Source organism: Octodon degus, unplaced genomic scaffold (assembly GCF_000260255.1).
Source record: "Octodon degus isolate 3935 unplaced genomic scaffold, OctDeg1.0 scaffold00176, whole genome shotgun sequence".
NCBI lineage: Eukaryota > Metazoa > Chordata > Mammalia > Rodentia > Octodontidae > Octodon > Octodon degus.
Genome location: NW_004524752.1, coordinates 2,641,075 through 2,667,849, shown reverse-complemented (window position 1 = coordinate 2,667,849; position 26,775 = coordinate 2,641,075). Strand labels below are relative to the sequence as shown.

Below are 26,775 nucleotides of genomic sequence, written 5' to 3'. Positions count from 1 at the left end.
GCATCTTTAAATTTGTTTCTAAGGAAGCAGTATCTGTCTATAAATGTCTTGACATGCAATATCAACTTGATTTCATGGCACAGTTTGGGAAATTTGTGATCATTTGTGCAAAGAATAACTTAGAAATTTAGTAGATCAAGATTTACTTTAGGGCTGGTGAGATGGCTCAGTGGTCTAAAGCACCTACTTAGAACAAGCTTAGCAAAGCCCAGGGACCGCGGTTCAATCCCCCAGCACCACATGCCAGCCAGCCCCGCCCCCTGGTGGGCTGAGCTGGCCACACACACACACACACACACACACACACACAAATAAATAAAATTAAAAAAAAAAAAGATTTACTTTAATCCGAGGTTCTGCAAAAAAAAAAAAAAAAAAGATTTGTTTATTTATTTAATTTATTTATTTATGTATTTTGTGTGTGTGTGTGGCCAGTTCAGCCCACCAGGGGGCGGGGCTGGCTGGCATGTGGTGCTGGGGATTGAACCACGGTCCCTGTGCTTTGCTTAGCTTAGTTTGTTCTAAGTAGGTGCTTTAGACCACTGAGCCATCTCACCAGACCAAGATTTGTTTAATAACTATAAAAAAACACTATTCTAAATGTGTGTGGTATGTCTGAGTAGATTGTTTTCACTTATGGGTAAAAGAGGATAGTCATCTTTTAATGGAGAATAAAGCAGTGAGCAGGAGTAAGAGTTGAGGAAGGCTGAAGGAACAAGATACTGAAGACAGAGAGATGGGTGGTTTCTCTGTAGTCCATTTGTCATGTTGGTGAGCTGGGAAGATGGTATTTGAGTTGCAGATTTCTGCCTACCCATGGCTAGAGCCCACAGGTCCTAGCTGACCCATGTTTCCTAGTGTTTAAATAGTAGAGTTAGGAAGGGGATTCTGCTGCTGATGCAGTTAGCGTTTATTGACTCCTTGCTGTGTATGTCAGGTATTGTGCCTTCTAAGCAGGGGTTATCACTGAGCTCTTACAATTCAACATAGGTGGTGTCATCCTCATTTTAAAGATGAGAACACTGGGATTCAGAGAGGTTGGTGTATTGTTCAAGATTAAACAGTAAGAGAATAGCAGGGCCAGATCTTGGACCTGGGTCTGTCAGAGCCCAGGACATGCACTTAGCTGCCAGCATAGAATAAAGCCAAGTGGCATGATGTTGAAAGCAGGGGCCCAAAGTAGCTAAAAGTGGTCCTGAGGTTAAGGACCCTTAGGAAGGAGTCTGTTCCCATCCTGTAGGCTTTTTCCTAGATAATTAAGAAGCTGTCTTTCAGGATAGCCAGAAAGGCAAGACCTTTCTCAGCTATCTGGACACTGGGGCAAAAGCCCAGATTATAAATTGTCCCGTGATCTCTGTCTTCTCACCTGAAAGAAGTGACAGATTAGACCTGGGATAGCATATATGTGGAAAGTAAAAGCAGTGAGTCAAACGAGCCTGTTTCTCTGGGGGCTCAGGCCTTCTCTTCAGTGGGGACCTATTCTAGAGTCCCACTTCTTTGCTTTACTGTGCCAGGTAGGGCATTCTCAGTGATAGAGACTCCAGCTTCAGGGTTCCCTTTTCCAAGACAAGGGACCAGGCCAGATTGACAAAGGAAAGGTGACATTTTCCAAGGGATGCATAAAATGACTTCATATGTTCAAATGGGCATGTGAGGGAAAACAGAAATGGTTCTTCACCATTGACTTGTGCAGTAAGTAGTCTGCAGTGATTGTATGCTAGTGCTAGTGCTTTGCAGAAAGTCTGTCTCCAGTGAGGTCTAAGGGCTGCTGTCTCCAGGTTTTGTGGGTGCTTCTGTGTTGGGATGGGGGGGGTAGTGGGTGTGAGGATAATGGGAAAGGGAATCAACATCCAGGTGCCAGAGTAAAACCTCCCTGATCTTAAATTTTACAGATGAAATGGAGATTCAAAAAAGCTATGTATATGACCCACAGTCACCCTAGTTAATAAGCAGCTGAATTTGAAATGCAAGTCCATCTGACACCATCTTCCTGCCCTTAACCAGCATGCATTACTGACTCTTGCCTGTTTTTTCTTCCAGTTCTTTAAGGCCTTTACCAAGAATGGCTCAGGAACAACACTTCCAGGTAGGTGTCTTGGCTCTGGCTGTCCTGTTGGTATTGTCAGTGTCTTCCTTTCATTGCCTCCCTCTCTTACTATGAATTCTAGGGTAAGGAGGCCCCCAAATGAAACAATGCATTTCCCTAAAAGTGTCTTTAAGTCAAATACCTTAAGAACATCAGATGGACAAGCCCTTCAGATGTGGCCCATCCAGGGTCTTGGGGTGGGTTGCGGGGCACCACGTTCCCAGAACGGTCCTCATGTCAGAATGGGACTGGTGTCAGAGCAGACCAGAGAGACCCTGCAGACCCTGGGCAGAGCCTTCATGAGCCATTTCTGGAGCACTGCTTCTTGCCTTTTGGGGGATAAGTCACAGGCTGTGAAGTCTACCCTTCTCTCCTGACCCCACTCCTTTGCCTGTTTTTGTTCACAGTGGCTGGTGCTAATGTGCAGACGCTGCGGGAGAAACTCATTGATGCCCTGGAGTCCCACCGTGACACATGGCCCCCAGCCTGTCCACCACTGGAACCTGCCAAGTATTTTGGGATGGGACAGGCTTAGTGCAGCATAGGCCAGGGTTCCACGCTGGGGCATGAGAGAGTGGTGGGAAGTTCAGGGCAGGGGAACCCAGGTTGATTCTTGCTGTTGTCTTTGCCTTGGGGTGGACACTCCAGTCTGCTAGCAACACTTTGGAGTAACTAGTAGCAGGCTTCTCTTGCTGCAAGTGCTGCTGAAGAGTCCTGTCCTTCAAGGACCCATCCTGCCACATGGGACGAAAAAGACTCATGGAATTCTCCAGGTCATACCTGCCGAAGCATCTCTCACCTGTCCTTAGGAATATTTGAAGTACAGCAGGATTTTGCATGTTCTAACCCAGGAAAGGCCACTGACAGGATAAGCATGAAGCAGACCAGGGAGATCAAAAGATCAAATGCCTGAGAGGACAAGGGTAGAGACTCCTATGAGTAAAGCTATAAACATTAGACTCCCTGTTTCTGAGTGAAAACTGAAGCCCACGTTGGGGGGGGGGGTTACCAAGAAGGAATAGATCCATGTACCAGCAGGAACTGCTGAGGGAGCCCAGCCTCACACAGTGAAGGTCCAGTGCTGAGAAGGTACACCAGGCAGGAGTGGGTGCTTGGAGGCCCTCTGGGGAAGTGGTGAGAGGCCAGCACATGATGCCTCCCCGTGGTCAGCAGTATCCACAGTATCTCTCTTAATTCGCAGAGTAGGTACACAGTGACCCACTCCTCTCTGGTGTATCCATTCTTACTGCTAGGAGGCTGCTCTGCAGCAACCTCATGTGGTACCTTTCTGGGGTTGTCACTGTCGTGTCCTTGGATCCAGTAGAGGGAAGTAGAGTGTCAAGTTGAAAATAAAAAGATGTGAGCTTTGTGTGGTGGCACATACTTGTAATCCCTGCTATTCAGGAGACTGAGGCAGGAGGCTCAAAAGTTTGAGGTCAGCCTGAGTATCTTGGTGAGGTCTTGAGTCAAAAAGAAAAATGCATTTGATCCTAGTACTGAAAAACATGGTCTCCTTTACCCCTGTGCCTTTTCATGTGCTGGCTTCTATGTGGGTTGTTCTCTTTTTCATTGGAATAAGAAAAATCAACTTGTATTTTCTGTTGAAACTGTTGAGTTCCTAGAACAATTTGTGGCTTCTCTGATGGGGGCATAAAATTTGCTGCCTTAATCATTTCCATCTGAGAAAACGGCCTCAGTTGTCTTATCTTAAACTAGGAAGGTTGGATTAGTTAGCTTCTGAGGTCTCTTGTACGCAGGGTGTTCTCGTTCTCTGGTTCTCTTTTATCTCTCTGTCCTCCTTTCCCAGCTCCCCCCACTGAGGATCACACCCAGGGCCTGGTGCTACTAGGTAGTTGCTCTGCACGGAGCTATACCCCTAGCTTTTTGGTTCCCTTTTTGTTCCTTCTGAGAGCAAAACGTAGCCTTCCCAGTTGGTCCTGACTTGCTGCAGATAAGACTTGCATCTGATGGTTCTAATTGTCAGTAAGCCTAGGCCATATGGAAGCAGCTGGTTTCAAAACCTCCCTGCAGTCCTCCCCAGACTGCCTTCTGCCCTCTCCTGACTCATGGAAGAGTCAGAAAGAAAAAATAAAAACAACCAATTTGGGTCATTAGGTAATGAGTGCAGCATCCTTTGAGATTGAAGATTTGGTTTCTTTCCTCTGGAGACTGGCAGAGGAGGACCACAGAGCTACAGAGTGGCCCACCCCTGGACTTTTGCCTCACTCCCACTGGATGCTGAGTGACCATGAGTTGTCTTTTAACAGGCTGGAGGAGATTGATGGATTTTTTGCAAGAAACGATGAAGAGTACCTGGCCCTGATCTTTGAGCAGGAAGGCTCCTACCTGGGTAGAGAGGTGAGCTGCCTCAGGTTCCCAGCAACCCTGGGATGGCCAGTGAGAGGGAGCCCCCATTCAGATGCAGGGCTTCCCCTACCCATCTAGCATCTCCTCCCTGTGTATTTCTTTGCTAGGTACTGCCTGACCCCTGCTGGGAGAAAGATGAAGTGTAGAGGCTGGACTTTTCCATTAGAAACCTTTGTCCCTGATCTTATCTCCCTAATGTCATTTAGCTGCTTGTCCCACAACTAACAAAGATTACCAAGTAATGTCTAAGGTCACACAGCTAATAATGTAAAACAGAGCTTTGACCCAAGACTATTTCCACAGTACCTCACCTGCATAGAATTGGAGTGAGACACTGGGGAGGTGGGAACATAAGAGATAGTTCTGTTTCTCATGAGGAAGTGAGTCTCTTACGAAGTGCTTCTGATTGAATTCCCACTCCATCACTTACATGGTATGTCTTTGGGCAAATCGCTTTAATTTTTTTTGAGCCTTGTTTCTCTGTCTATATAGTAAGAATAGTTACCATTTCCTTATATTACTGGGAAAGTAGTGAGGCAGTTTAAGGAAAAGACCCGGATTACTAGCTGGCATGTATAGGTACTTTATTAAGATTTTCTGCTAGCATATTGCCAAGTGCCCACTAGACTGCTGGCTCAGGGACTTCCCCACTGACTGCTTGAGTATTTTTCACAGATACAGTCAGTGGGAGGTGCCACTTCATGGGAGGTGTTCTGGGGCAAAGTTGAACCCCACTGTGGGCCAGAAATGGTTTTCTTGCTGAAGTGCAGGCAGCATAGTTGATGGTACTCTGGAGCTGAAACTGAAGCATTTCCAGGCCTCTCAGCTCTTCAGGGAAAGCACAGGAAGAGAGGGGAGGCACAAGCCTCTGGTATGGTCCCTGCCCATGCCTGGGTGGAATCGGCTCTTCTGCCTGCCTCCTCCACAGTCACCTGAGACACCAGAGCAGGGGCCCCATAGCCATACAGAGGTGTTTGGGGGAGGGTGAGTGAGCAACAGCAGGGCAGAGGGGACTAAGTGGCCCACTCGGGAGTTCAAACCCATGCTAGCTGCAGCTGTGTGCTCCAGGTTAGGATTTACTTTTAAGCCTTGGGTTGCTCAGCTACAAAATAGGATTTTTAAAAATTACTATTAATTAGTATATGTTGTGGTACATAATTATTACACTCATCATGAAGAAAGTTGGTATATGACTTAAAATTTTTTTTAAAAAAATCTTTATTTATTTGGTACAGGATCTCGCTACGCAGCTTGGACTCGTAGTGATCCTCCTGCCTCAGCCTCCCCAGCACTAGGATTACAGGTGTGTGCCACCATGCCCAGTTTTGGGGCTTGGCACAACGTGCCTGGGGTTCCAGGGCTGGCATGGCATGCAGCACCAGGGATTGAGCCCAGGTCCTTGTGCTTGTCAGTCAGGTACTTAGACCACTGCGCTAGCTATCTCCCCAGCCTGACATTTCCTAATTGTTTTTAATCCCTTCTCCCTCTCCCCCTTTGCCTTCTCTGTGTCTCTTGGACCCCTTCATATACATACATATTTTTAAATGTTAAGTTGATATGTTTGTGTTACATGATGATCATGTTCCTTGTAGGAACATATACATAGCACTTTGCAATCCCCTGTATTACCATCTTTTAAAGTCTTATTTCTCTCCTCCCTCCCACCCCTTTGTCTCTTGGTTGCCTTCTTATATGCTTAAGATCCATTTCACTATTTGCAATTGAGGATTTTTTAAATTCATAATATAAATTATAATTAATAAATCTTAAGTGAATGAAATAGCAACCAAGCAGGAAAGAGATGAAGTACATTCAATAAAGTTTGTGCACTTTGCTCAAAAGACACTGTACATTCTTATCTCACATTTGGTCACATTTGGAACTTATTCCTACTTTACATATAGGTGCCGTTATGGGTATTGTTTCCCATTCCACAAAGTGGAAAAGCATATGTAAAGTTAGGAGCATTTAACAGTCAGGCTCATTAACAAAACAGCACCCAGAAGCAGTAAAGAACTTCCTGAAGAGGTAAAAGAAAAAGTATATTTTAAAATACATATATAAAAAACCAAACTACAAAGCAGATTGGAGCCTTCAAATATAGCAGTGAAACAACCACCACACCAGCAATTCTAAGATCAAAGCCAACTGAGGATTTTTAAAATAAATATTTATATATGTACTCTGGTAATCTTCAATATAGCCCTCTGAGCTTCGCATTATTATTATAATTTTGCAAGTAAGGAAATTCAGTCAGAGGAATTTTGGTTTGATGGATCCAGGAGTCACAAGCCAGCAGCTATAGCGTACTACCCCTAATGGTAGTTCCTATTACAGGATTGGTGTGAAAATTAAAGGAGACCATCTATCGACAGTATGAAATATATGATAAATGTTAATACTTTCTATTCTTGTTTTTATCTAAAAATACCATGTCTCATGAGTATATTTTTATGACCTGAATATAGGTAGAAAGCTTCTTAATATAAGAATAAAAATAGAACCACATTTTACTCTGCCTTTTATATTTTATTAGAAAGAAAATCATACTGATTTGAGATTGCCCTATAAAATGTGATGTGTGTGGTCTGCACTGTCCCAAGGCCCTTCCTCTTGGGTAGTTTCTGGCTCTCATTAGGGGTTGATTGCAGTTGGTGGCATGAGGGTCTCCTTCATTGTGATGGTCTACTTTTTAAAATGTTTTAAGTTTGGACAGTACAACTGCCACCTGCTGCCTGCCCGGCACCGAGCTGGGACCCTGGCTGCCTCTACTGGCTTCATCCCCAGATGTCCTCTGTCTCTGCAGGTGGCTCTGGACTTGTCCCAGCACCAAGGCATGGCTGTGCGCAGGGTCTTGAACACAGAGGGCCCTGTGGTGAGCAAGTTTGGTGTCACAGACTTCCCATCCTGCTACCTGCTGTTTCGGAATGGCTCTGTCTCCCGAGTCCCTGCGTGAGTGCAGCTCTCCCTGTTCTCTCTCTCCTCTCTCCCTGTACTCCCCCTTCCTGTCCTGAGTGGCCATAGCCCTGGCACTCAGGTTTTCTCCTGGGAGAATCTTCTGAGAACAAGCGTAGCATCGGTGCTGGGGAAGCAGATGCCAGCCTCTCTGTGGGGGACAGGTGCTATAGGCCCCTGTGCTCAGTTACCCAGGGTCCTGCCTCAACCCTGATTGTTTCTTCACCATCCACGTCCAGCCCTGGCCCTATTCCCTATCTTTCTTTGTCCACAGACAGAGATCCACTGCCAGGCTGCAGTCTGGCAAGGACTCCAGTGTGCCTGGACCTCCCTCCCTTTGGTTTTCTAATTGCAGAAAAGTTCATTAGGAGCCAGACAATAGCCTGTTGCAAAATATGAGAGAAAACAATCAGGCCAGCCTTAGCCCCTCTGTCAGGCTCCTGCTGCTGAATGGCCCGCTAAATGGTGCCAGATGGTGCCTCAGTGCCCTCATAGGCAGATGATTGATGTCCACTTGGCCCTGCCTGGTAGAGCTCAAGGGCCAGGGAGATCAAAGCTCACCTGAGGTGCCCAATGAGCTCATCCTCAGGGCATCATTGCCCTCCAGTGCTGAGGCTGGCAGAGCAGCCCCTTGCTCTTGCCCTGGCCCAGATCATCAGGCAGTGTTGGGCAGACCTGTCAGAAAGTCAGGAAGCATCCTGGCTGCTGGGGCAGAAAGTGCCAGTCCTGGTGGGGAGAGGAGGCATTGTTTCCTTACTTGGAGTTGGTGGAGGAGAAAATTGTTTGTGACGATGCCGCTCCCCAGCCATCTGCTCATCGATAAACACTGGGCCAGGACAGCGGAGTGGAAAGCAATGCTTCCTGATGCCAGCTCCCCGGGGCATCCCAGCACACTGCTGCTGGGTTGGGCATCCCTGCCTCCAGGTGGCCTGACCCTGGTGAGTGAGAGAACTGTGTGTTCAGGAGACAGTTCTTACATTTGAGGACTCTGCTGTATTAGAAGAGAGAAATCAAAGGGGTTTGGAAAGCCTTGATTCTTTGTGGTTAATGCTGTTCTGTTAAAATTCACATGTCAGACTCCTTTGACTTGAAAACTAAGGTCATCCCCTGGTGCTTGTGAGTGAGCAGCCGCCTTGAGGTCAGTCCCTTTTGAAGATTCAGTCTGACATAGGTAGTCAAAGGCAGCTCTTCTTGTCCATGGGCAGATTTTTTAATATTTTGGCAATGTTGGGAATCCAGCTTAAGGCCTTCTGCATGTTGGCAAGCACTCTGCTGAGCTACAGTTCTGTGTGGACACTATGCTGACCTACGGGGCTACCTTCCCTTCAAGCATTGTGTCCCCAGCTTGTCCAAACTCTGGCCCTGCCTAGAGTCCCAGAGTAATTTGCAGGATTCTTGGGTCTAGCTGCTATTCCAAGTGTCAAGGGCATACAATGCTAGTATCAAAGAGGTTTTCCACAGTGTATGCATTGAATAGAAGGTGAGTGAGGCCTTGATAACCTAAGTTTGACCTCACCAAGGGTGAGATGGAACTAAGTTCAGATATTTCTTACTAGCCTTTTTTGGAAGCCACCCTTGTTCCTCTGCTGACATTGGTCAGTCTTAGAATTTGTCCTTTGTACCTACTGTTTCTCCTGTGCTTTCTTCCTTCACAGGCTGATGGAGTCCAGATCCTTCTACACTGCCTACCTGCAGAGGCTCTCTGGGCTTACCAGGGAGGCTACCCCAACCACAGCTGTACCAACCACTCCTGACAAGATAGCGCCTACTGTGTGGAAATTTGCTGATCGGTAAGGCTACCCCCAACTCCCTTCCTACGGCGTTCCCACAGCCCACACCTCCTCCACTCATGTCTTACTCATCCTGTTCCTGTTGTGGCTGTAGGACCTGCTATTCATAGCCTAGATTGCCACCTGACCCCAAAGTCTGGCCTTGACCTTTGGGGTCCCCTGACCGTTAGTTTTGCACAGAGAGGACTGTAGTTAACTGATGGTTTCTTGGATATCTGCTGCTAGGGCCCCACGTTGAACATGGGGAGTCCTGAATAGCACGTCATGTTCCCCTTTGTGATAGAAGGCTTACTATCCAATCAGTTCCCATATTCGCCATGTTGCCTATTTGGTCATGAAACTGCTTCTTCAAGAGGCCCATGAGAGAGACGGCGTGGTGGCACACACCTATAATCCCAGCACTCCTCCACTCATGTCTTACTCATCCTGTTCTTTTGTGGCTGTAGGACCTGCTATTCATAGCCTAGATTGCCACCTGACCCCAAAGTGTGTGTTTTCAGCCTCCTGTAATCCCAGGAGGCTGAAAACAGGAGAATCACTACAAGTCTGATCTACATAGTGAGACCCTGTAGACCCTGTACTAAATACATTAAAAAAAAAAGGGGCACATGAGAATGGAGAGGTAGACTGAGGCCCAGGGACACCACAGTGGGGTGCAGAGGGGACATTGCCTTGAGGGTAATGCACAAGTAGTGACTGTGCTGGCCTGGCTTTGGCCTCACTGTCTCTGTCTCCCTTCAGGAGGTATATTTGCTAGAGCAATTTATTTCTTCTATAGATGAGATACCTGGGGCCTACTGAGGTAGATTGAGTTGCCCAAGTTCACAGAACTAGCTCACTCTCAAGCTCAGCCCAGAGGCAGGTCTCCAGGTAGGTAGAGAGCAACCAGGGCTCTTCCTGTCAGCCTGAGCCAGACTCTGAGGGAGCATGGTGGACATGAGGTGGCTTAGCCTGCTGGATCCCCCAGCTTGTCCCCAGTTTGTGATGGACTCTGAGGCCTGGCAGCCATGAGCAGCCCATCAGCCTAGAAGGAGCTACAAAGCCTGCTGCCCAGTCTGCCCTTTCAGTGCTCCAGCCCAGTTTTGAGGGGCAGCTTCCTGTAGTTGGTTTGGTGCCCTGTTGGTCTATTTGTCTGCCCCAGGGAGATTTTGCTCAGGAGAAAGAATAAAGCTCAGCCTCATGATGGGCCTGATTAGTAAGTCCCAGGGGCAACTGGCTCTGGGACTAGAGCGAAGGAACTCCTTGCCACATTGTGCACTTTACTTGATCCATCCAGCAATCTACCAATGAGCAACATATTGTTCTCCCTATTGTACAGAAGTGAAGCTCATAGAAGTTGTTATTTGCTCAGGGTCACTCGGTAGCAGAGCCAGTGCTAACTTAGATGGTTCTGTGCCCTCAGCAGTGCCCTTCCTTTTCTAGCCCTTCAGTCCAGAGGGTTCCTCCCTAGCCCCTGCCTAGTGGCTAATGCCCCTGATTCTTTGCCTTCCTCTGGGTTCTCAGCTCCAAGATCTACATGGCTGACCTGGAATCTGCACTACACTACATCCTGCGGGTAGAAGTGGGCAAGTTCTCGGTCCTGGAAGGGCAGCGCCTGGCGGCCCTGAAAAAGTTTGTGGCAGTGTTGGCCAAGGTGAGCACAGCCATGGCTCCCCTCGTCCCTGCAGTTCCCCGTGTGATAGTGTGCATGTGCGTAAATCGCACGCCATGCCCGCCCCTCCCTCCAGGGACGGGCTGTATACCTGGACCTCAGCATGGCAGCCTTCCAGTCCATTGCGGCTGCTGCCCTCTGGTCAGTCCTCCTCCACAGCATCCCTGTACTACTAGGAATTCACTGTGCAGCATGTGGGTGGGACACAGGCCAGAGCTGTGACAGCTATTTCTGACTGTCATGCCACTCATCTGCTTTGAGTTTTCTCTTTTGAGTCTTAGAGCATCTCCTGGCTTTGGTCACTGGAAAGCAGGATCCCTGGAGTACCGCAGTGAAGAGGATGCTTTCCTGAAGCTCCTCTCCCCTACCCCCCAGTGTGACCAGGTCCCTTGCCCTAGCCCTGCCGCCATATTCCTGTGTAGTTTCCTGGGAAGGTGTCTGCTTCGTGGAGTAGAACACCTGCTTATGAAGACCTGTTGTCTGTTCAACATTTAATTCTCTTGTTTGCCACACCTCCTCTGGTTTCAGATCCACTGCCAGTGCTGCCCTGCTTAAACCTAGGTGGCTGTTTCTAAGGGCTACTGAGTCACATGCAGGCACTGATCCCCTTCAGGGCTGACTGCTGCCCTCCTCAGCCTGGTCTGTGGCTGTCCTTGGGCCCCTCCTCAAGAACTGCCTGTATCTATGCCCTTCCTCCATTTCACTAGTCCTCGCCTTCCTGGTCCACTGGAGTGCACTAAGAGGCCCCTGCAAAGGGTATTGTAGCGTAAGGCATGGCAGCCCTCAGCCCCGCTTGTTGGTCCACTGCAGACTGGACCCTTTCCGGTAATAAAGGCATTCTCTCAGAGACCTGAGAGCTGCTTATTCCCTGCTGTACTGAGTCCCGAGACAGACAGCTGGGTACCCAAGAAGAAAACCTTAGAGCAATTCTGTGTAGCATCCTCCCACCCTTAGCACATTCTCCCAGCAGACCTCAGGTGATAAGAAATCCAGCCTAGTCCAGCCACTGCAAGGAAATGTCCAGAGGCAGTGGTTTCCTGTGTGCTACTCGCATCTCTCAGCTGTACGTAAAGCTGGTTTTGAGTGTGACGTCTGTTGCAATCAGACTGAAAGTGCCAGAGTCAGTTGGAGGCTTCGGCAGCACCTTGCAATGTGCCTGCTCTGTTGCGGCTTGCAGTCCATGTATGAAGATGGCTGAGAGGAGAAAGGCCTTCCTGTCAGCAACCAAGCTGAGAGAGGGCAGGGTGGGCCCAGGGGCATTGAGCTCCTGTTTGACCTTTGCCTGCATATCTGCCTGGAGACTGCAATGTTCTGGCCTCAGCCACGCTCAAGTAGCTGCTTCCTGAATAAGAGCAAAGGAAGCAGCTCCTTTGTTTACACTTTGACAGGCTGGCAGGCTGTGTACAGTGGCTGTGTATTCACTCAGTTTATTTCTCTTAAAGTTCTTGGGTGGCCACCAGGACACTCTCCATTTTATAGATGAAATAATAGTCCAGAGGGGCTGGAGAGATGGCTCAGTGGTCTAAAGCACCTACTTGAAACAAGCTTGGCAAAGCACAGGGACCGCGGTTCGATCCCCAGCACCACATGCCAGCCAGACCCGCCCCCTGGTGGGCTGAGCTGGCCACACACACACACAATAAATAAATGTAATAAATAAAAATAAATAAATATTAAAAAAAAAAATAGTCCAGAGAGATGAACCACTTTGCCCAGGGAGTTTTGCACTCACATCCCTTCCAGCCCTACTCTAAACACCTGGTGCTCATGCACAAAAATCAGAAGGGAAGAAAGCTCACTGCAGCATCCTCCTGCCCTGCCTCTGCTCTGCTCCCTCACCTGAGCAGCTGACAGACTGGCCACTGGGTGGCGTGTGTCCTCTAAGGTTCCCTACTCCCTGCAGTCCTTTAGAACATCCATCTGATACTGGCCAAGTTGGGATGCCAGGCAAAGGTCAGACTGCTGACTTTAGGCTGTAAATCTGTGCGTGAGCCCTAGACTAACTGAAGCTGCACCCCTTCCAGCCCCTTCTCACTCTAGAGGGAGGTATCCAGCCTCTGAGGTTTGATGAGAGCATTTTATGACTTTCTCAGGAATGGATTTGGTAGCATTTTTTTCCCTGTTTAATTAGTCCTATTTCCAAGATCCTTCTTTTCTTGAATTTTTTTCTTTTCCTTTTTTTTCTCCACAAGTTTATCAGAGCCAGTGTCCTCTGCATCTGTCTCTTCTCTCTTGGTTGACTTTAGGTTTCATTTGATCTCTATTGCTGCATCTTTTTACCTGACATCCCCCCTCCCCCTCACACACACACATGCACAAGCACATATCCTCCTCCTCCCTGGGGTCCTTGTGGTTTCAAAGCACTGATACTAATCATATTTGAGTTGACTTTTCTGTCAAAGTAGATTTTCATGTTCCTCAGAGACTACTGGGAGTTGCCATCAGGATTTGGATCTTGGCTCTAAGCCCCTGGACTGGCTTGTCCCTCCTGGTGGCCTATGGAATAAAGTGAAAGATTTTTTACAGCTTAGCCCAGCCAGTCAACTGCCTTACCAGAAGCCATCTGAAGAAAGTGTGAACAGGGTTCTCATCAGCCCTGGGAAGTTTCACTGGGATCAGACTTTCTTCTCCATTGTGGTACAAGTCATGGAGATCAGAATAAGAGCCTGAGCCTTGAGGGCCTTCAGGGCCTGGCTCCACTTAGGGACTCTCCTGCTGTACCCCTTCCTGTAGCATACATGGATCATCTAGAGCAAAGGTAGTGAGGAATCCATACTTGTGCCTTAAGTAGAATATTTTCATGGTGAATTGGGATCATTCTAGAAAACCTTCCTTGGCCCACTTCTGCACAGCTCTCTACCGTCTGAAAACAATAAAACTTGACAGAATTGCTTTTCATTCTCCAGCCTCCACATTTTTCCCTCCACAGTACTTTCCTGGCCAGCCCTTGGTCCAGAACTTCCTGCACTCCACAAATGACTGGCTTAAGAGGCAGCAGAGAAAGAAAATTCCTTACAGTTTCTTTAAAACTGCCCTGGACAGCAGGAAGGAGGTGAGTCTGAGAGACAAATGAGTATCTCCCCATCCTTGATATTTGTGGGACTGGAAACGACACCAACAATGTAATCTCCAGTCTCTTGACCAGTTTGTTTTCAGGAAGACCTCAGCAATCTTGGTTAGATGCTTCTGTTAAGAAACAAGTTACTGTATATTGAGTTCCTCATGCGTAATTCATTTAATCCTCATAAATTACCTTGTTGGAAGGTAGATATCCCCAGTTAGCAGACAAAAGAACAGAAGTTAAGAGATTTTAAATAACTGTCTGTGAGGTCTTATAGTGCTGACAAGTGGCTGGGCTGTGAATAAAAACCAGGGAGAAGCAGTGAGCATGTAGCTTAGTGATAGAGCACTTGCCTGGGAGAAACTGTCATTCAGTGCCCAGTGCTACAAACAAACAAGTTAAACAGTGGTGAGACACCAGGGTTTTTAACTACCACTCTCAGCTGCACTCCTCGTCGTGGCCCTCTCCAGGGCACCGCTCGGGGCTCCTGCCCATGCCACCCACTCTTTGGGGAAATGGGCCACTGCAGCCAGCATGTCTGCAAAACCTTATGGACTTGGAGGATGTCAGAGCTTGAAGATTAGCCCTTTGTTTCATAGATGAAGTTGTTGAGGTAGAAGAGGTATATAACTTGGTCTGTACCAGAGGTTTCCAGAGGCTGGGGATGTAGCTCAGCAGCACAGCACCTGCCTGGCAAGCGCAAGGCCCTGAATTTGGTTCTTCATGCCAAGAAGAAAAAGGCTTTTCCATAGGTTTTCAGATGTGCCGATCCTTGGTTGGGTGGAACAGGTAGGAGGAAAGTGCCACCTTTGGGATGACAGAGAAGGACCTCATTTGTCATGGGACTGTGTTGTCATTTGACTCTACTAGAAGCTTCTCTTCATTTCCCCTTGTCAGTCTCCCCCCCCCCCCCCCCCCGCTGTGAACTCATACTCATATATGTCCCTTAGGATGCTGTTCTTACCAAGAAGGTGAACTGGGTTGGCTGCCAGGGGAGTGAGCCCCATTTCCGGGGCTTTCCCTGCTCCCTGTGGCTCCTCTTCCACTCCCTGACTGTTCAGGCAAGTCAGCAAAATGCAGATGGCTCACAGGAGCCAGGTAAGTCCAGGATCTATTCACCGTATCCATTGTGCACCAACTCCACATGCCCTTCCCATCAGGGTGGGTCTGTATCCTTCTGGGGGCCACAGCAGGATCTCTGAGTGAGCAGCTTGACATAATAAGCATGGAACCAGTCTCAGGATGTGGAGCACTTTGAGAATTTGCCCAGTCCTGCCCCGTGCCTCTGTGGTAGCACCACTGAAATTGGGGCATGAGGCCACTCCCTGGCTTCTAACATTGAACAGGTGGGCATCCAATTCAATACACATCTGTTGAACTCGGTTTGTGTCAGGCTCTAACTCAGCTTGCAGGATATGAATGTGCCTATCCCCACTCTCAGTGGACTATCTAATATGTGGTAGGGTGGACAGAGAGTTCTGTGCAGTGTGCTGGGGCCAAGAGCCAAGGGAAAGGGTATGTGTGTTAAATGCAGTGGGCTCAGTGCTGCTGGGGAGGCCAAGAAAATTCTCAGGGAACCAAGATGGGAGCTGATGGGTGGAAAGGAATTCAGCTTGGAAGGAAGTGCTCCTGGACACCAGGAACAGCCTGCCAGAGGCAGAGGGAACCAGAAGGACTGCTATCAGATACAAAGCTGGAGCTGGTCAGTCTGTTGGTACTAAACATACAGAGAATCTCCACCTGCTACTACCATAGGTGGGGATGGGTACTCTGGGAGGCCTCTAGGGGTCAGTATTCCAGAGACAGGCAGCAAACACAAATAGAATATTTTGGGTATAATGATGGCTGCTGTTAGGAAAATAAAGCAGAGTGTTGTGGGAGGCTACTCTCAGGGAAGGAAGGAAGCAGTCATGGGACATCTGGAAAGAAAATCTTCCAGACTGTCAGTCACTCAGGTGGCTATATGGATACCACAGGCTGGGGCCTCAGGCCACCAATAGAGATGATCTCATAGTTGTGAAGACTGAAGTTCACAGTCAAGGTATGGTGTGGTTAGTTTCATGTGAGGCCTTTCTCCTTGGCTAGTAGACAGCTGCCTTCTTCCTGTGTCTTCACATTGTCTTCCCTTTTCCTGTTGGTAGCTAAATTTCCTTGTGAAGCATGAGTCATCCTGAATTAAGACCTACTTTAATGATCTAACATAATCTCATGTTACCTTGTCTACTTTTAAAGAGATCCAGGCTGGGCATGATGGCACATACCTGTGATCCCAGCACTATGGAGGATGAGGCAAAATGGAGCCAGGCTGGGCAACGTAGTGAATTCAGTGCTAGCCTGAACTACTTGGGTTTATAACTTCAGCATACCACTTTTGAGGAGACATATTTAGCCCATAAAACAGGCCATGGACCTGCAGGTATAGATAATAAATCTGGAGTGTTTGTAGCTCAGAAGGTGCTAGTTATGGCAAAGCCAGGGAGTAAAGAAAGTGAGCTTCTGGGCTTGGGGCCTTGCTGTTGGGGTGGGAGTGGGGGTTTCCCAATCCTGTAGTTCCAGGCTGTTCCTGGTCCCAATCCTTGTGATACTGGAGAGTATCACACAGGGAGTAACACAAATGAGCAGTGTTTTAGAATGGTTGTTTGGTAGAGATGGGGGCGGAGAGGCAGGGCAGACAACTAAGAAGCCATGAACATAGTCCGGGAGCCATGGCCTGAATGGTCTGCAGGAGTGCTGATGGACGAAGTGCCTGGGCCAGGGAGGTTACCAGGGCAGAGCTAATGGGACTTGCTGGCGGAGTAGAAAGATAATGTAGGGTAACAGGGACAGTGGTGGTGGTGGAACCCAAGGGGGTGGATGGTGGTCCTGATGTGCTGAGCAATGGGAAGGCCTGAGAGGGGCACAGAATCAGCGGTCCCATGCATGCCTATTGGGCACCAAACAGAGGTTGAATTCTAGACGATGGGGAAGTACAGGCCAAAGAAATGGGCTTGGGTTATCCACGCATAGCTGACAGCCAGCCACAGGGCTGGATGAGCTTCCTAGTGGGTAGTAGAGAAGAGTGCTGCAAGTTGAGCCTGGGGCCTATAGCATTTAGCTGCTTGGAGCTAGAGCCAGTGAGTGAGCCTGAGAAGAGGCAGGGAGGGCGCAGTCAGCACTGTGCATGCTGCAAGATGAGGACATCCCTGGCAAGAGTTCGTTTCTTTTTGGAGGGGGAGAGCAGATAATAGTCTGATTGGATCAAGCTGGAAGAGACTAGGAGGGAAGATACTGCAAAAAACAGGCAGAAGCAGGGAATAACTGGGTCAGAGAAGGGATTTTGTTATTGTTATTGTTATTACCAGTTGGAATGATCCCATATTAAGGGAGAAATTAGTGATACAGGAAAGAAAATATTTAGTCCTAGTGGAGGAGAGAATAGGGTAGGTGAAGACTGTGAGCACAGCTGCAGGGTGGGTGGTGGTTTGGCCTGGGTTGGGTACAGGAAGAGATGAAGCCAAGGATGCTGGGTAGGTGGGGGGAAGGTGGTGTGGGTGCTGGTATTGTCAGGGGGATGGCATGGATGAGTTGTGGTGTGGGTGCTGGTATTATCGGGGGATGGCATGGATGAGTGGTAAGTGCTGTGGCGGGTGGTGTGTTAAAGTCCTGGTGGATGGAAGGGGGGAAGGAGTTTGGCTTTTAAGCAGGGCAGTGGGTGTGGGGAGCATTGTGTACCAAGGAGCGTTTGGTGGCTACCAGTGACCTTGAGCCTTATGGAGTACAGAAGAGACAAGGGTGTGAGTGGGGTGGTTGGGAGGAAGGACAACTTGAGCAGCAAGGAGGTGGGAGGGTTAACAGGACTCAGGGATCTGACGCCAGTCACCCAGAGGCTCCAGTGAGAGGGAACTGAGGACAAGGGGGAGGGGATAGAGACAACTTAGTGGATGTGCAGGTCAGAGTAGAAAGGATTCCTGAGGTGAGGCAAGTTGGAGAGCAAATCCAAACAGGAAGTGTGAGGCTGGTAGGTGGAGGAGAAAGGTCCCCCTGGTGACTCTCCAACCATGTCACAGAGCCTGGTATGCTGCTGGAGATTATAATGATGAGAGCCTAGATGAGTAGCCAAGGAGAACTAGGGTCTAGGAGGTTTTGGAGGAGATAGAGCCATCTTCAGAGTAGCCCCTACCCACTAGTAACACATATCTGTAATCCCAGCATTCAGGAGACTGAAGCAGGAAGATCACTGTGAGCTCAAGGCCAGCCTAAACTACATAGTAAAACCCTATCTCAAAAAAAAAAAAAAAAAAAAAAATTAAGTGGCCCCTGGAGGGGGAGAAGCAGGCACAGAGCCCCTGGGTCCCTTATCACATAGACTGGGATGTGAGGCACCTGTACATGGGTGCTCATAGCAGAACTGGGCAGGATGGATGGCCTCTGGAGGGAATACCAGGGGCAGACAGCCTGACGCTCCTGAGCAAGGCCCCTCCTTTCCCCATAGCCAGTGGCCAGGAGGTCCTCCAGGCCATCCGGAACTATGTCCGCTTCTTCTTTGGCTGCCGTGACTGTGCTGACCATTTCGAACAGATGGCTGCTGGCTCCATGCACCGGGTGAGAAGTCCAAATGATGCGGTTCTCTGGCTCTGGACGAGCCACAACAGGGTTAATGCTCGCCTTGCAGGTAAGGAAGGGCCACCTTCAAGGCTGTAGTCGTCTAGGTTGGGAGAGGGTACTTGGGAGTCTTGGGCCAAAGGGGGGTGACATTGACCATCCCCTCGCTAATACCTGTGCTCTTAGCACACTCTGCAGGCCTGGTAATCAATGCAGTGTCGTGAGACCCATCTTCTAGGTAAGGGAACCAAGGGCGGGACTCCGTAAGACCCTGGTCCTCAGAGGCCACTGTTCCTTTCCTCTACACCAGGGACCCTCTTTCTGGCCTCTTGGAGTCTCCTGCCTACTGGCTGTTGACCTTTTACCTAAACTAACAGGAGAGGGGTAGGGGTTTTACTGCCAGGCAAGGATCTCATGATAAAGAGAGCTAGAGAAGACCCAGGATCTAAAACAGTGCTTGTGAACCTACAATATGTGTGCCACAGTGGGCTGGTACCATGAAAAGCTCTACAAGTTTCGCTGTCACTGGTCTAGAAGTACCAGGGGCTGCTTCCTGTAAGGAGCCGCCTTGTCGTCTGAGTTTTCCTCACTTGTGACACTTGCAGCGCTTGTTTTCCCTACTCACAGGAGTGTGGTGGGTCCTCCAGGCAAAAGTGGTGGGCTCCCAGGAAGGTGGGTGGGTAGGAGCCATCTGTAGACAGAGCCCCCTTGTCTGTGGGCCACAACAGCTCTCTCAGGGGTGGGAGCTGGGGCGGAGCAGATTAAAGTTACTAAAAGCAGCAGCAGGTGGTGCTGCAGTGCTTGATCAGTGCTCTCCTGGGGCCTCTGGTAGACTTTGAAAAGGAGACTGCCTGTCTCAGCTCACTCATCCTCCCCAAATTCTCCAACTGCCCCTCCAGCCTCACGATCTTGCAGACTCCAAGCTGCCCCTGTGGGCTGGGAGTTGGGGACTCCTAATAACTAATAATCACCAGGTACTAACTGAGCACTCACTTTGCAAGGCCTGGTCATTATGACCACTCACTGGTCCTTTGGAATTTGCTTCTTGCCCCCTCCTCAGAATACCCATAGTGATGTTCTCATGTCTTGCTGTTGCTGCTGCTGTTTCACAGTGGTAAACAACTTTTTCCTTCATTAAATTTTTGGGAAAGGGTCCTTCCTGTAGGAGGACGGGCTGATGCATTTCCGGGACAGTGCTGGGCCAGCAGCCTGCAGCCAGTGCAGCTCTGAATGCAGCACAGCATTTCCAGCCTTCCCCCTCCCACTGGGTCCACTCATCTGAGTCCAAGCTGTGTAGTGAGACCCTGTACCAAATGAATAAATTAATATTTTTTAAAAAGTTCCAACCAGAGTATAAAGCAGGTTGTTCTGAGTCATTTCTGATCTGAACTACAAACTGGCAGTAAAACTAGCAAAAAGGGACAGTGCGCGTGGTTGCCTCTAGGAAGTAGCTGGAGTCGCAGGTGTGGGGTGGCTGTACCCACTCACGGGGAGGGCCGTGGACTGACCCTCCGTTGCAGGCCAGACCCCACACGGGTTCTTCACACATACCTCTAACTTCCTCCTTGGGAGGAGGTGTGCATCGTTCTGCAGGTGACGAGCCAGTATTCTGAGAGGAGGACTGAGAGTTGAGCTCTCAGGTGTGTGCTTTTCTCCCCAGGTGCTCCCAGTGAGGATCCACAGTTCCCCAAGGTGCAGTGGCCACCCCGTGACCTTTGCTCTGCCTGCCACAATGAGCTCAGTGGGGAGCCTGTATGGGATGTGGGCACCACTCTCCACTTCCTCAAGGCCCATTTCTCCCGAAGAAACATCGTCCTGCACTCCCCTCCAGCCGGACCAGCCTCCCGGAGGAGCAGCATGCACAGTTTGGCAGCTACCCCAAACCTGGGGGTCGGAGCTCTGGGACTGGTGACCAGAAACTCAATACTGGCCCCTGAGCGGGCCAGTATCACTGAGTCCCCTGGAAGCACCGCTGAGCCAGATATTCCAGCAGAGAGACCTGAGGCAAGTAGCCCCAAGGTGCTGCACACTGACCTTCAGCTGAGCAGACCTGTGCCAAGCTTCTCAATGAAGCTTCCTGAGTACATGGCAGGGCCCCAAAGTGCCGCGCTTGTGCAGCCCCAGGGGCAGCAGCACTTGAGCAGGCAGGATGCGGGGACTGTGGTGCTGGCTGCATCCTGGGCAGAGGAAAACCACCTCCGTGGACTTTCAGAACTGAGGCAAGGGATCCACAGCTCTAAGCAGCTGGCCAGCGTCCCTGAGCCTTTAGCCCAAGCTGTGCAGGCCCAGGCCCAGTGGCTGCAAGTACTGAGAAAGGACTTTTCCCACCTGGACATCAGCCTCTGTGTGGGACTACTTCCTGTCCTTCATGGGCTTGCTGGCCATGTATATCTACTTTCGGGCCAGAATGAGGGTCCTGAAGGGCCATGTGGGTCACCTTGCAACCTGAACCTCTTGATTGGCAGGGAGGCTGTGTTCTGTGGGTATCCTCTGCTCAGTTGCCTTTCCTGCCTCCCATGTCCAGCCCAGGAGGGTGGAAAGTTCAGGAGAGCCCGCTACTCCAGTGAAGCCCGGGGAAGTCTAGTGCTGGGAAGGTGACTTCCCAGGAGACAAGAACCGGGTTCATGCACAGCTGACCAGCAAGGGAGAGCAGCTTTGGGCAGGGGGCTTAGGAGGGCACAGGCTCTGGCCTCTCAGCACCAAATTCCTGTTTTTCAGCTTTTTGAAGCCCTGTCCCATTCTCGATGAAGCCTCAATCTCTCCTGCTTGGCCTTAGCCCTAAATTGGGGCAAGTGAGCCCAGTTGCCAAGGCATCTCATCCATCCACTCCTCTTCCTTCTGGACAAGAAGAAGGCTTTGCACCTGAAAAGAAAGGGCTACCTCTGGCCATTTCTGGCTCGCCCATCCTCCAGCTCCTCAGACCTTTGTGGGGTTTGGCTTGGGGTAAGGGTGGGTTTTTGGAAGTCAGGTGAGCTCCTGAACCAGGGCTTCTGCTACAAGAAAAATATAGGTTGGGGTGGATGTGGACTTGCCCAGCAAGGGTGGGTGGCAGCTGCTGGCTGTGGGATGCATGGCTTGCTTGCCGGATGCTGATGTGGTGGTGGGTATGGGGAAGGATGCTGGGATCCACAGGGCCTTGGCTCTGGGCTTAGCCATTCGAGGTCGTAGAGAAAACAGGAAGGATACGCTTTGGCTTCTCATTAAGCTGTACCCCTCTCTGAGTCTTTTGTCCTTTATTTTAGTTGCCAAAATCAGCACTAACCTTTGGTTGTGGAGGGTGCTGGGTTGGGGACAATGTCCTCTCGGTTCCATCTTCTAGTGGGTAGGACCAGAAGGGAGGACAGTGCTATACATGTACTTGCTTTTCACTGTACCCCACCACTTGGAAGAGAAGTAGAATAAATTATTTTTATTAAGGCAGACACCGTGTGTTCTTTACCTTGCTCCTGGGACACTGAGATATGTGTCTGGACAGAAGGCGCAGCATCCAGCCCCACCTAGCGTCCAGCCAGCACACACTTCTGTGCCAGGCAGAGGGGAAGGTGCCCCCTCCACCACCCACAGCACCCCAGCACCCACAGTTCCACGAGCTGCTCTGAGACAGGCCTGCCCAGGGAGCTCTGATCTCAACTCTCGCTGGTTTGAGGCTTGTTTGTCAGGGGCCTGTGGCTGCTTAGGGGGAGGAGTTGGTGGGGATTAGGGAGCTTGCCCCTAATCCAGTCTACCGGGTTTTACAAGGATCAGAGGAGCTGATAATGAACCTCATTAAGGGGAGCAGGAACCTCAATCCGCTTTGGGTTTTCTCTGACATCTTCACTCAGCTCAGACAGCCTGGGCACTGGGTGGAGCAGGTGGGATGCCAAGGACAACCCCTGTGCTGGGGCAGCTGTGGTGGGGGAGGATGAGCAGGCAGAGCCCCCTCCCCTCCTCTTACATGTGTTCTTTGACCTCTTCCTGTGACCTCTTCCATTGCCCAGCCCTAGACTCTACTCTTCCTAAGACCCACCTGCTCCCTCCCTCCCTCCTTCTCCCAGGTGTTGTGGGCAGAGGCTGACTGGCCAGCACATCGGCAAGCTCAGTGCCCACCAGGCCAAGACCACTGAGGTGCCTGCTCTGACCCACTGGTTCCTCATACAACATCAAGTGCAAAGGGTTTGTGAGAGTAAGCACTACAGTTTTAGTGAATACATTTCCCCAAACCAAACCAAGCCATTTTGGTGCTGAGTCTCCTTGCAGGTTCTTGAGGCTCTGCTGGAAGTGCTGTGAAAGCTGAGACAGCAGGCAGACCTTGCTGGGGACCCAGCTCTGGTGTGGGCTTCTCTCCCCTCCAGCCTTCCCCTGTTCTGGTCCCAGCTGCTGTGATTGATAGGCCGGTGGGCCTCTTCAGAAGGACCCCTGCCTTTTACCATGATTTCCCCAGAGGTCTTGTCCACAGTTCTGATAAACCAGGCTGCCCACAGCTGGTCCCCTCCCTACCCCAGGCTGCTAGGCCAGAGCTAGGGCTTGCTGTGTGTCACACAACTTTCTAGGTTTGTTTTTCTGTGTCTCTGGGGTGGCTCCTGTGGCAGGAGAGGACCCCCAGGGGAGCCCTGCAAAGTAAAGTCTTCTAAGACCCAACAAAGAATCTCACCTCTGTCCAGCAGGTATTCCTCCAGCATTCCTGAGGGTTCAGGAATGATTTCTTCAAGGTGAGAGCTGAACTGGGTCCGAAAGGTGGATGGGTATTAGTGAGGAAACTAAGGGAGAAAATGTATTAGAGGATAAAGTGCATGCCCATTGCAACAAAGAAAGTACACACACACACGCACGCACGCATGCACGCACATCTAAGCACAGAGGTTTCATTTAAGTATTAAAAGATTTCATTTTTCGGCTTTCGGCTAGGAGGAGGCTAAGGTGCAACTTTCTTCATTCATCCCGAATCCGGGTTCATTCGACACCAGCCACCTCCAACATGCCACCCAAGTTGAACCCCACCGAGATTAAAGTCATGTACCTGAGGTGCACCGTTGGTGAAGTTGGCACCACGTCTACCCTGGCCCCCAAGATCGGTCCCTTGGTTCTGTCTCCAAAAAAAGTGGGGGATGACATTGCCAAGGCAACTGGTGATTCGAAGGGCCTGCGGATCACGGTGAAACTGACCATTCAGAATAACAGGCTCAGATTGAGGTGGCACCTTCTGCCTCTGCCCCAATCATCAGAGCCCTCAAGGAGCTTCCAAGAGACAGAAAGAAGCAGAAAAACATTAAACACAGCGGAAATACCACTTTTGATGAGATTGTCAACATTGCCTAACAGATGTGGCACCGGTCTTTAGCCAGAGAACTTTCCAGAATCATTAAGGAGATCCTGGGGACTGCCCAGTCTGTGGGCTGCAATGTGGATGACCGGCACCCTCATGACATCATAGATGACATCAATAACTGAGTTGTCAAGTGCTCAACTAGCTAAGGAGCATAAGAAAATATATCAATAAAGATGATCTGAAAAAGAAAAAAGATTTCCTCAGTGCTATACTGGGCTAGAGACTAGGAGTAGGATAGAGGAGGCCCAGTCCCTTCTGTTCTGTAGCTTACACTGTAGAGAAGACAGCTGAGAATGAGAAGAAATCCCAGAGCATGGTAAGTGGAGGATGCTGAGGACTCCTTCCCCCTCTTGCCACCTCTAAGCCCAGGATGTGAAGGTGCAGGGAGTAGGGCTGAGGCTGGAGGCCTGCGTGCAGCTGAGGAGGGGCCACAGCCCTAAGGAATTCTGCACATTCTTGGGGGCCCAGGAGGCACAGCCCATCTTTGGCCTGGCTCCTCCTCAGCAGTCTTGCCTTGGGGTCAGGGAGCCCAGTGCGGCACTCAGGAGAGAGCCTTTAAGACTGGGCCCAGTGGGAGAGTCCAGACCAGTCCATTCTGGAAGAGAATGGACTCAAATTTGATGTCTGGGTTTGAGCCCTGCTTTCAGCACATACTAACTGTGACTTCAGACAAGGTGCTTTGCCTGCTGAGGTCCCATGGCCAGTAGAGACAAACCACTTAGCTCACCACTGTGCTGTCATGCTGGGCAAACAGATTGCTCTATCATCACATACAGACCCGAGAGGCCCCCATGGGGTGGAAGGTGCTATTCCTACCACATGTCCTGTGAAGACGTCCCTGGAGCTGTTCCTCCTAGCCCTGAGCCACCCCAGCTGAGGCACTGGGTGGAAACACCTCTGCTGCCCCATCCGCTAGCAGGCATGGAGCAGAGCCCATCAGTGGGCTTTGGAGCTTTGGATTCAATCTTAGAAACGTTTATGCTGTTGCAGAACCAGTAACTACCATCGGTAATCTTGGTACTCGTTTAACTTGTTTAATCTTCCAACAACCCCAGATGAATTCAGGCTTAAAGAGATTAACATGTAGTCTGCCCTCTTTACCCTCATCAAAATAAATACATTTGTCTTAGTTCTCACAAATGGCAAGTGATGGATGCAAGACTTGAACCCAGACCAGGAGGCATGATTTCTCTGCCTTCTTATACACGCTGCTCTATTTCATTTTCTCCATTTGGAGTGGTTACAGGATTGTCTCTGAGGCTTTATGTGGTGGTCTTGGGGCTAAATGCAGGTGCCAGCCCTGCTTCCCTTGCATGGTGAGATTAACTACCTTTTGATTTTCCAGACTCTGTGTTAGGTGATTGGTGCCCTGAAGACTGCATGGGATAGGTTTTGGAGTTGTCTCTTGTGTGTCAGTAGCAGGGAGTGGGGGTGCCCTCCAAGAAATCCACCTTCTCTAGGGATTGCCCTGCTCCCTACACAGCGACCCAGGTGTCCTATCTCAGGCCTCGGGAGGGTTGGGGTCCCTAGAAATTGAAGGAGGGTTCACTAGCCAGCCTTGCATGACCTTGGGAAAATTAATTCTCTTGCCTCAACTTTCTTATGTGTAAAATGCGGCTGCAGGCTTAACTTACCCATCCTCCCTAGGTGCCATACCTCTTCCTGTGGTTCCGTGAGTTATTCATTACCAGCTCAGTGGGGAGGGAACAGTGGGGCAGGCTGTTCTGGCAGTACCTTCCTTGTGCATGTGTGGGTGGGTGGGGACTCCGGGTTGAAGGAACCCACAGCCTGTATGAAGGGCATCCTAGTAGTACTGCAGGACACTGGGAGAGTGACAGCTGGGTACAGAGTGCCCCTCAGGCTCCCCAGCCCCCTCCTGGCACCTCCACCCCACACCAGCCCCTTGCCCTTCCTCTCCACTGTGCTACCTGCCTTGTGGAGAGGCTGCTGTGAGAGCAGGACAGCAGAATTCTTACCCCAGCTGTAAGAACTAAGCCAAACCCCAAAAGAAAAATTGAACCTATGCACCTCACCTCCTTGTGCTTGCCTGTGAGCCACTGCCCAGGAGAAGCTTCTCAACATCCAGCCAGCCTTGCCTTTGCCATGTGGGTCATTCACCCCTAAGAGGGAAAGCCCTGCCCTTCCCCTCCTTCCTAGTTCTTCTCTGGGCCTCAGCTCTCTTGACTGGCCACAGCAATGTGGTCTCCTAGTTCTTTGGGAGACTGAGGGAGGTGGATTGCAAATTTGAACCCTGTCTGGGATGACTTAAACCCTCTCTCAAGAGAAGATAAAAAAGAGTTGGGATGTAGCTCAGTTTCCTTGGGCCAATCACCAATACCACACACAGAGAGAGGCACAGGCCCTTCGGGATTCAGTAGTCTGTGGAGGATGGGGCCTGGAGGAGTACGGTCCAGGAAGTGGGTGCACTGGTGCCCAGGCCATGGGTTGCATGGGCTGATGTTCACCTCTGGCACCTTTACCAGCCTTTTCACTGTAGCTTTCACTGCTGCCCTGTGCAGGGAGTATAGGCATAGGTCCCAGAAAAGAGGCTGGATGTCATGGGAATGGGTGAGGGGCTCTGCTAGTGTGAGGGCACAGAGCTGTGGGGGATTCAGGAAGGATGAAGAGCGTCTAGGAAGAAGCCCGCCTGGCAGTGCTGGTGACGTCCAGGCGCCTCTTTGGCAAGACTTACTCATCACTATCCTGAGATCAAAGAGCCTTTCCTGGGCTTGCTGGGCCCTTCCAGAGGAAGGGGGACCTCAGACGCTGCCTACACAATCTCCTTCGTGCAGCACTGCAGTGAAAGGACTTGCCTGTCACCAGTGTCTGGCTGGACCCTGCCCACCACGGACAAGATCATAATTGGACTGAAAAATCTCACCTAGCTTGAATCTGCTCACAGTGCAACGTCTCACCAAATTCTTGACAATCTGAAGGTTTTGTTTTTGCAGTGCTGGGGAGGAACTATTGAGCGTAGAA

General features: G+C 50.0%; 1 protein-coding gene across 1 annotated transcript in view; it reads left to right on the top strand.

Annotated features, from left to right (window-relative positions):
* Qsox1 (quiescin sulfhydryl oxidase 1) overlaps positions 1-21,911 on the top strand; it is a 41,193-nt gene extending 19,282 nt beyond the window's left edge. The window contains exons 3-13 of the mRNA XM_004643464.3: positions 2,041-2,086; positions 2,494-2,596; positions 4,354-4,444; positions 7,260-7,405; positions 9,064-9,198; positions 10,702-10,831; positions 13,779-13,901; positions 14,861-15,008; positions 18,382-18,561; positions 20,152-20,495; positions 21,210-21,911. Of these exons, the coding sequence (XP_004643521.2) occupies positions 2,041-2,086; positions 2,494-2,596; positions 4,354-4,444; positions 7,260-7,405; positions 9,064-9,198; positions 10,702-10,831; positions 13,779-13,901; positions 14,861-15,008; positions 18,382-18,561; positions 20,152-20,495; positions 21,210-21,239 (1,476 nt within the window). The 3' untranslated portion in view covers positions 21,240-21,911. The remainder of the gene's footprint in view (positions 1-2,040; positions 2,087-2,493; positions 2,597-4,353; positions 4,445-7,259; positions 7,406-9,063; positions 9,199-10,701; positions 10,832-13,778; positions 13,902-14,860; positions 15,009-18,381; positions 18,562-20,151; positions 20,496-21,209) is intronic.
* Positions 21,912-26,775: the final 4,864 nt, after the last annotated feature.